The 9939-nt window shown below is 30.7% G+C and overlaps 1 protein-coding gene and 1 long non-coding RNA gene across 2 annotated transcripts; both read left to right on the top strand.

Annotated features, from left to right (window-relative positions):
• Positions 1-3753: 3753 nt before the first annotated feature.
• Positions 3754-4839, top strand: LOC124823894 (transmembrane emp24 domain-containing protein p24beta3-like). The gene is made up of 4 exons (XM_047296204.1): positions 3754-3982; positions 4139-4325; positions 4508-4615; positions 4706-4839. The coding sequence occupies exons 1-4, from the start codon at positions 3776-3778 to the stop codon at positions 4837-4839; spliced, it is 636 nt and encodes a 211-aa protein (XP_047152160.1). The 5' UTR covers positions 3754-3775.
• Positions 4840-6663: 1824 nt separating this feature from the next.
• LOC148197992 (uncharacterized) lies at positions 6664-9939 on the top strand. Its single transcript, XR_015786496.1, has 2 exons — positions 6664-8454; positions 9118-9939. It is a non-coding gene; the product is annotated as an uncharacterized LOC148197992 (long non-coding RNA).

Consider the following 9939-nt stretch of genomic DNA (forward strand, 5'->3'; position numbering starts at 1 on the left):
AATTATTACTTAATTGACATAGAATATTCTCACGGTTAATATCGATTGAGAATACGACCAACGTTTAGTCTAAAGTTTCTGGGTCGAAAACTATCTTAACTTTTAATGTCTCTAATATGTTATTAAGTCAACCGTAAAGGGGGTTAGTGATTTAATGTAATCTTATTTATTTTTAACATCATTTTTATTGTATTAAAGTTTATGGATCATAATAACTTTTATTTTCTTAGATAATGTGTGTATTAATGATATTTTTTTGACATTTTTGTTCACAAATTTCATGATTCTTGATACATCTATGTTACGGTTTTTGTATGTTTATATTGCAGAAGGTTCATATAACCTACATTATTATATAAAGATGTTTATTGGAATGAGTTAATCCGTGATGAACTTGATTCAGTCCAATTTATACTGTAATGAATTTAATATGAATAATATGAAATCCATGCTTATATTTGTATTATAAACAAAGTGTGTCTTCACTTATTAGTTTATTTAAAATCTAAAATTAATTATTCTAAAAATTGTGTAATTTTATTAATTAGATTGATATTTGAAAATTACACCATAAGGAAATAAAGATTCAACATCTTGATACTAAATTGACCAAATCCATCTAACTTGCTTTTTAGTAGATTGGATTGTATTGAGTTTAATATAATAACTAAAAAAAATTAAACATAATCGAGTTTGATATTTTTAGTGATTGAACTCATACTTAACCCAATCAGTGGACACTTCTAATTTTTTTAAAAAAATTTTTGTGAATAATATATTAGATTCTTCGGTTTATAATGCTTAAGAAAATTGTTAGATTACTAAGAAAATTCCTTATAACAAGGAGAACATCCATAAAGAGGGAATCGAAAAGCAAAACACTAAAATAGTAAAATTTGTTTTTAAAATTATAGAAAAGTTTTTAAAATCAGAAAATCAAATCGTATTAATTTCGATACGATTTTCACTTACTAAAATTAAATTATGTCAAACAACACAATCATTGTTCTTCATGAAGTCCATGAAGCTGAATGGCAACGGTGCAGTTTTAATTGGGCCTCGAGAACAACATAAGGAGTTCCTAAACGAAAGGTGCACCTACTTTCTGTACCCCCACAATATCAACTTATAGACCCATTAACTTTTATATTTCAAAATATACATTTCGAAATTCGAAATTCGAAATTCAAAATGAAAAATACAATCTAATGCCTTACCACTATCCTTATCTATGTGTTATATCATAGATCATAAAAAAATAACTTTTAATTGTATATAATTTGAAAGAAATTTTTTAATCACACAAATCATAAGTTAAAAAGTATGGCTTCCGGATTATGCAAATGGAAAAATACTCCTAGAATACTCATTGATTTTTTTTTCCTTATAAGAAAATAGCTTCTAAATTATGCAATCTAAATTTTTTTCCATAAAAAGAAAAATCCAAATGTCAAAAAAGCTTTTAGATTAGATAATTTGGACGTAAAAAAATACTTTTATGTAGTTCAGAAATTCTTTTCATGAAAACAAAAAACCTTGAGAATTGTATAATCAGAAAATATGTTGTTATATAAAAAATATGGTTTCCAGATTCCACAATCTGTGATTTATCTTTTAATGACAAAGTTGAGAATTTTAATATTTATAGGATGTAAAAGGAAAATATAGGACTGTATAATGAAACCCTCGTGAGTGGTATGAACCAAAACAAATAAAGGTCAAATTATTAGTTCTCATAGACAGAAAAAAAAATGTAGCTATTTTGGGTTTGCTCCAGCAAAGTAGTTAAAATAATTAAATAAATAAAAATAGGAGGAAAACGTAGAAAGAAGAAACGAGAGATAATTAGAATTCAAAATAAATAAAAATAATAATAATAATAGGTTTATATTAAAACGGAACAAGAAATGGAAAAGGAATTTGATTCTCACCTAACAATTTAAATTTCATTATACTAAATTGTTGTATAAATAAATATATCCCGATAGTAAAATAATTGAAAGTAAATCATTCGAACTAAAAATTGAAAATTAAATAACATTACACGAAGTTAAAAAAAATTGAAGTATAAAGAAGATTGCAATGTTTGAAATGAATGAATAATCTCGTATTGTGTCAAGCAAAAAGTATTATTATTTACATTTTTATGTGCTAATAAAAAAACTTATATTATATACTTCATTAATACATTAGTTACACGAACGAAATATTTTCAATTAAATAAATATAAATAAATGATTATTACTTCACTACATGATTAGACGTTGAATCATGAGAAAAACATTTTTATATGTGATATTTATTTATTGCAAATTTATAACGATATCAACACATTAACACATTAATGCTTACAAAATTTTACATTCAAACAATTAATTATTGACATTAATAATAATTAAAATTTGCTCGTTATTTAAATTTATTGATAAATTATCAATGATTATTATGATGAAATTTACTGATGGATTTTTTTGAAGTTAATGGTACTTATTGATCACAAAAATTAGTCAATAATTATCTAAGTCAAAATTCGTTGATACACCAACAAATTTTGATGGTTAGTAAATATCAAGATTTGATCTTTTTTTTTTCAATCTCCTCTTCTTTGTGTTTCTTTTTTTTTTTCTTTTTCTTCCTCTCCTCCTCTCCACCTTCCCTCCTCCACTGCCATCATCATCGCCGTCACCTCTGACCTTTCATCCTCTCCTTCTCATTCTTTTCTTCCTGTTTCTCCTCTTCCTCCTCCTCCTCTTCATCCTCTTCTCTTCTTCCTTTTCCTCATATTCCACATTAATCGATTTAGTTGTCATGGCTTACAACGTCGTCAACACTTCCATAGCCATCAACTTTGGTTTCTCATCTTCCTTTTCTTATTCTCATCTCAATTTTTATTTTTTTACAATCATAATAATTATACTTATTTTCATCCTCTAGAACACTTTTATTCAATTTTTGCATACATACATACATACATACATATATATATATATATATATATATATATATATATATATATATATATATATATATATATATATATATAACATTAGAAGTAAATTGAGAATATTATTAAAGTTGATTATATAACATACTTATGTTTAGTGATTTTTCTACATAAATACAGAACAGAATTTATTACGTCAATAATAATACTCAGCTTCACATACTATAATGTACAAAGGAAACTTTTATACAATATTATTAATTTAATACTGAAAAATTAAATTGTAATTAAATTTACACTATTGGAAGGTATGAATTTATTGGTCGTTTGATTTTAACATATTACATTTTTTTAATTATTAATAAGAAATATGTGTGCATTTTTTTTCTCTCTCTACATCACAACTTTTTAACCAGTTAATGAGTTAAGTTTCACGGTAATTTTTATAAATCGTATTGAAACATATGGTAAGAACAACTTTATATAGTTTTTAAACGTTATTTTAGAGTATATATGCCAGTCACATATCTTTAGGAAACTACATAAACACACCAAAAAAAAAATTAAGCAGAAAAATTCACAAAATACAAAGAGTAATTAAATCATAAATATATTTGATAAGATATCTAAAAATGGACTTCCCCTATTGTATTTCGTGATTTAAATGTGTGGTTAACCTTACTTTCATAAAGCTCATTTTATAAATAGATATATATAAATGAGTAACGCGACTCTATAGATAGAAGTGATGACCCGTTAAACTACTTAACCAAAATTAAGGGCATGAAGAAACATAACGCGATGCATAATTCACTCAAAGAACAGTGAAAAATGGGTTGGTTTTCAAAGATTTACACTGTTGCGATCTCTTTCGTTGGTTTCATAATCTGTCACGGCTTGGCTCTCTCAATCAGTTTATATGACAAGGAATGCGTATCTGAACAAGTTCTACACGATGGTGACACTGTTTCTGGGAATTTCGTAGTCATTGACTACGATATTTTTTGGAGCTCAGACCATCCAGGAATCGATTTCAGTGTAAGCTAGCCACACGCTTCCCTATTTCATAGTTTCAACGATGTGCCAACAAATTAAGTGCCTCTGAATCCATTTCTTAAATCGTGTCTCTCGAAGACGTGTATATGATGATGCATATTTGTTGTGGTTTCTCTTAAAATGTATCACAATATGCAGGTTACATCTCCGACAGGGAGTTTGGTGTACTCTATGAAGGGAACATCAGGAGACAAATTTCAATTCAAAGCCGCAATACATGGAATATATAAGTTTTGCTTTCAAAACCCTGCTTCAACACCAGAAACAGTGTCTTTCTACATTCACGTTGGTCACATCCCAAATGAACACGACTTAGCCAAAGATGGTCAGTACCAACAAGTTTCAAGACTCAAATAACTTTTCATGTCATGTTGTAATAATAAGAAGGTTCAACTGATTCAAATATGAACAAGCATTTTACTAACATGTTTGAATAAGTGTTATTACTAACATGAATATGTATATTTTTTATTGAATTTGTTTACTGAGTTTTGGTTTTGGGTTCAGAACATTTGGATCCCGTTAATGTGAAGATTGCTGAGTTGCGAGAAGCACTGGAGTCTATTATAATAGAGCAGAAGTACTTGAAAGCACGTGATACTAGACATCGACACAGTAAGTTAATCTCGATTATTAATTTGATGGATGCAAGTTGGTGATTGTAATTTATTGGACTAATTTGTTGCATTAATTTTGTAATTGCAGCGAATGAAAGCACCAGAAAACGTGTGGTTTTCTACACAATCTTGGAGTATATTTTGTTCGCTGCAACCAGCTTATTACAAGTGATATACATTCGACGTCTCTTCAGCAAATCATTTGCTTACAACCGAGTATAGGTTTATATATAATGACTCTCGATAGAACTCTGAATTTTTTTTTTTCATTCTATTCAATTATCTTGTAACTCTTCTATAATGTACAATTGACATCGTAATGTTATTATCAAGTTATCTACAATTTCCGTACTGTCAAATAGGATACTTTATTTTTTTAATAAATTTACATACCCTTTTTCTATAATACTCTTATTAAGTTAACTTCATATAATTTTATTTTTTTTGTATAAACTACACTTGCATTTGATAAAGTTTAATAAATATTGAAAGTATCATGATGTTATTATGTTGTATGACCCGTAAAATACTCCTGACATAATTAAGGCTACCGTCATGACACACAACTTTTCCAGTAAAAATACAACGAAGGTTTCATTAAGAAAATATGGTTTCTTAATTTACATTAAGATTGGCGTATCTAATTTCAATAATTAAGAAAAACAAATTAAGTTCTATTTAAAAAAAATAGTGTTAGTATTTCTTTGAGCATTTTATAACAAGTTTGTAAGAAACCAAAGGGCATAAATATTCATAACATCTTTTAAATTTGGATGAAATCCAGGTAAAAGTTGTAATGTAAGTAACATGGTGGATTTAAGTCACAAGCTATTATTAAAATTTTGTGGTTCTTCTGAGAATTATATTACTCATTATTACTGAGAGCATCGATGCAACGTGCTTCTGCTTTATTACTGGAAACGTGCTTGTGGGATTAAAGATGGTTGGAATCTTTCTGTAAGGAGAAATAAAAAAAGAAATTATTATATAGCCCGTGATGATGTGTGAGATTTTATAAGTTAATAATTTATTGAAAGTTGATAAAATGAGTATTAAAAAGAAAAGATATCCTAAAATTAATTGGATTGTCCATATGTTACAGGGCTAGGAGGCAGGCTACACTAACAACTTAGCCTGAATCAGACACTACAGAACTTAGCTGTCACAAAAAATCACTAACCTTTTACAACGCATGCAAAGCCTCACTCAGAATCATCAGAGGAATACACTCTAACCAATTACCGATAAATATTCAACCATCCATATCTTGTTACATCAATGCATCTTTTTTCCTCTTGAAACATAATCTCTCCAAATATTATATGTAATACAGACAATACTACTTTTTCATATCTGTTTTTTATATACCCCGTTTCTGTATAATTTTATTTTTCCTGTCATAACCATTTTCTTATGTCAAATATCTTTTTTCAGTTTCATTATTTAATTTAAATCACTTGGAGAAACTAGAGAGATATTGTACAACTTATGTAAATATATGAACTTTGATGTACTAAAATTTTTATGTAGAATATGTTTGTGTTTGGTGAATGTGAAAAAGAATGCATGGGTGAAAGGACATTAAGTATATATTTTTAAAGAGAAAGGAATTTATGAATAGGTTGGTAGTGTATTTTTGGGGAATTTATGAATAGGTTGATGGTATGTGTTATGTGATTTATAAAGAAAGGAAGAAAAAGGAAGGGTGGTTGACCCGTGGGAGGGTAGAAAAGGAAAAGGGAAAGGAAAAGAAAGTGCGTTTGTTGTGTGTGTTGGTGTTTTTTTCTCGATGGCTGGGAACTGGGAAGTAACATTGAATTGACAAGAGAGGATTGTGCAATGCAATGAACACACCACTCAGAGAAAGAGAGAGAAAAGAAATACAAACATACGCATGGAAATTGTAAAGAAGCCTTCCTTCTTTTTCTTTTGCTCCCAAACCCAATAATTGTAGGCCCTGTCACTTTTTGTCCCTCTTGCTCTTCCTCTTCTCTCTCTCTCTCTCTCCCTCTCCTTCTCTTCTCTTCACCACACACTCTCTAAATCTTCAACTTTGAAATTTAGTTTATACAACCCTTTTTTTTAATTTATAAATCTTACATTTTCTCAATAAATAATGATTATTTTAAGTATATAAGTAATGTCTTATAATAAATTTTTATTATTGAATTTGATTTATGATTTGAGGTGTTTGTGTATATAATTTGTTGAAAAAAAAATGGTTGCTATATCACATGGATACATAAATTGAAAGTGTGAAAATAGAGAAAGGATCCCCTGCCATTTGGCCTAGGTAGCTACTCTCTCATCTCTGACCCTATATAGCTAGCTAAGACAACTCCTCATCAATCATCATGCGTCTGCTCCTTCTTCCTTTTTAGCCTTCTTAGCTGTGTGCCTTTGAATTCCCTCTTCCTTGACTCTACTGTGCATGTATGAAGCTTCCTTTAATTCACTGTTACACAAGGTGGGATATGTCTTTATACTTATTAACCCTCTTCTCTTTTCATTTTCAATCCATCTATCTATCTCTCACTCACTCTATATATTCTACTCTTGTTTTCCTTTCTCTCTTCACCCTCCAGTCCCCACTTTCAATCCTTCCTTCCTGCTTACAAGTGTTTAAATGGTATCCACATACCATGCATCTTCTTCCCTTTTCTTTCTATCTAAATCTAGGTTTTCCAGCCCTTTTCCTCCTCTTTCCTCCTACCCTATATATTTTGTCATCGAGTTATAGGTTGTGCTTCGAGTTAACTTGTTCTCATTCATCTAAACACTTGCCATTTTTTGTTGTGTCCACTTGCTTTTGTATGTGCAAGTGTGTGATCGCTCCTTTTAGGTGGTTGTCTATATATCTTTTAGTGGTTCCAGAAGAGTGTTGTGATGTTTCTTTTCTTCTTTTAAGCGTTCCTCACATATGCACCCGCAGAGAGTGGAGTTGAGCCGTTACATACTACACAGTTGGGATTAGAAGTTCGCAAAGGAAAAAGTGAAGCTGCCAGCATGATCTAGCTTTGGTTAGAGAGCAGACGAGTGCTAACCCTGACTAGGTCATGCTGTGACAGCCTCACTCCTTCCTGTTTGGGGACCCAGTAGATTCTTCAACGTCTGAAAGACACACAAGGATTAAAAGCAAAAGGTGAGTTAGTAGATAGACAGACTCACCATGAGAAAATCACTGTTAGCATCGTATATTCCTTTTTCTGAGTTTCTGTTCTGGCAGGCGTGCGTTATTAATTTTTCCCTTTTTCTTGCTTTGTCTTTTTCTTTTTTTTCTCCTCTTGCCATTACTTCTTTCACGCAACTGTTTCACTGTGTCCTGTGGACCTAGCTTTTAATCTCAAGGCCGCAGATTGCTCCTTATCTTTACTTAATTAGGGTTCCTAGAACCCAAGGATCGATATTGCTTGTGTCATTTAAGTCTCCATTTTATTGATTGGGAATTTCTTTACAATGGCTTGAATTTCAAAACCCTAGTTACTGGTTATTTTGATCTTCAAGTTGGTCTCTATGAGTGCTATGTGGTGCTGTAGAGTCATAGTTTATGCAGTTTATATGTATATATATAAGACGTGTATATCCGTAATGCTTTGTTGGTTTAAGTTCTTACTCATTTAACTGCATAAAATGCTGAAATATTCTCTCTAAGATGAGCTTCAGTCCCGAAGCAGTGATGTTGATCCAGATGAACACTCTTTTTCTAAGGTTTGATTTGTATTTACATCCAAGCATTGTTTAGCTGCTTATTTGACTGATGTTATAACTAGAATTTTTTAAAGCAGGTTCTGAGGATTCTGGTTACTGCATTTGATATGCTCAATTTGTTTTTATAAGGTGGGATTCTACATTTGTTATCTTTAACTGCTACCTATGTCTATGTAAAACAAATGGTGTTTCAAATCTGGATTAAGGTTAATTCTTGCGTTGAGCCGTTAATCCAGACTCTAAAAGAAGCCCTATCTTGAAGAAATTGCGAAAGAGATATTTAGGGGACTAGGGTATACCCTACTGTTGGCGCAACGAAAAGTATGAATGTATTTTTTGTGTGTATGCTATTTTACCTCTTCTATTTTTGTCTTTCACGGTTTTGTGCTGTGAAATTTGCATACACGATATAAACTATAGAAGTATCAAAGGAAGTACTTGAGTCTGTCATGTATTATTTTGGTCATTTTTGTGACATTGGTCTGAATCAGAGCAGTTTTGAATTAGGAAAACTTTTATTCATTTCTAATGTAGTACTTTTATATCATCCTCTTTTTATCGGAAATCATCATTTTTTAATATCTCGAATTGGATAATAAACATTCCAAAAGAACCCATTAGCGTTTTGTTGCTTCTCGGTTAATAGTATTCATTATATATGAATTTAGGTGGTCTTAATAAGCAAATGATATATATATGAGAGTACTTATCGATTGTACTCTAACCATTGTTCTTGTATATTTCTTGTTCTACAACTAAATGATTGTACGCTAACCATTGTTCTTTTAATAGGTACGTGTTGTGATACAGTGTCCAATATGAACTAATTTGTTAAACAACCAATCGTTTTCTGACGAAACTGATTTGAAAATGGATTAAATGCCCTTTGGTCCACCGGGCAGGATGATCGGTGGAAGATGTTTAGCGGATGGAAAAGAATAAACATCATCCCTTTTGAGACAAAAAAAAATTAGAAGATTCTCCAAATGTTGTTAAAGTTTTAGCAAGACGAAAACAAAAGAATTTGGATCTATATTTACGAAAGTTCTTGGGTGATGAGTTTTGTCTATAGGACAACTGGGGAAGCTGTTTTCAGTAAAATACGATGACTCGGGAAGAAATTAGGGCGACGGTGGTGCTGGTGGGGTTTTACAAGATGACGGCACGGTGTTGCTCACAAGGTATTTTCTAGGGCATGATGGAATAATGTGAATTTTCCAGAGTTAAGGTGGTAAGTCGAGTCACGTGAACATTTAGGATAGATGAGAATGGGTGGCCTGTAACTTTTTGTCTTATTCTTGCATTTCTTGTCATATTTGTCTAGGCACACCTTGTTCACTCAGTCAACATACTTTCTACAAACAAAATCTTTTGTTTATCCAAAAGAAAAAGAAAATAAAGGTTTGAAATGTATTGCAGTAATTTTGATGGTAGTAGGTAGAACGTGCAGGGAATTCATGAACACGATGATAGGTTTGAGGTTAAAAAGCTTGATTAATGGGTGAAACTAAGTAGTGAGCTCCATCAAATTGCACCCTCCATGCAACTTTAATTATCATGACTTAAAGTTCTTTGACAAGTTTCTGATGAATACACATTAGGATTTTCAATTTA

The sequence above is a fragment of the Vigna umbellata genome, chromosome 5, assembly GCF_029865625.1.
Source record: "Vigna umbellata cultivar VRB3 chromosome 5, Vumbellata_1.0, whole genome shotgun sequence".
Classification (NCBI taxonomy): Eukaryota; Viridiplantae; Streptophyta; class Magnoliopsida; order Fabales; family Fabaceae; genus Vigna; species Vigna umbellata.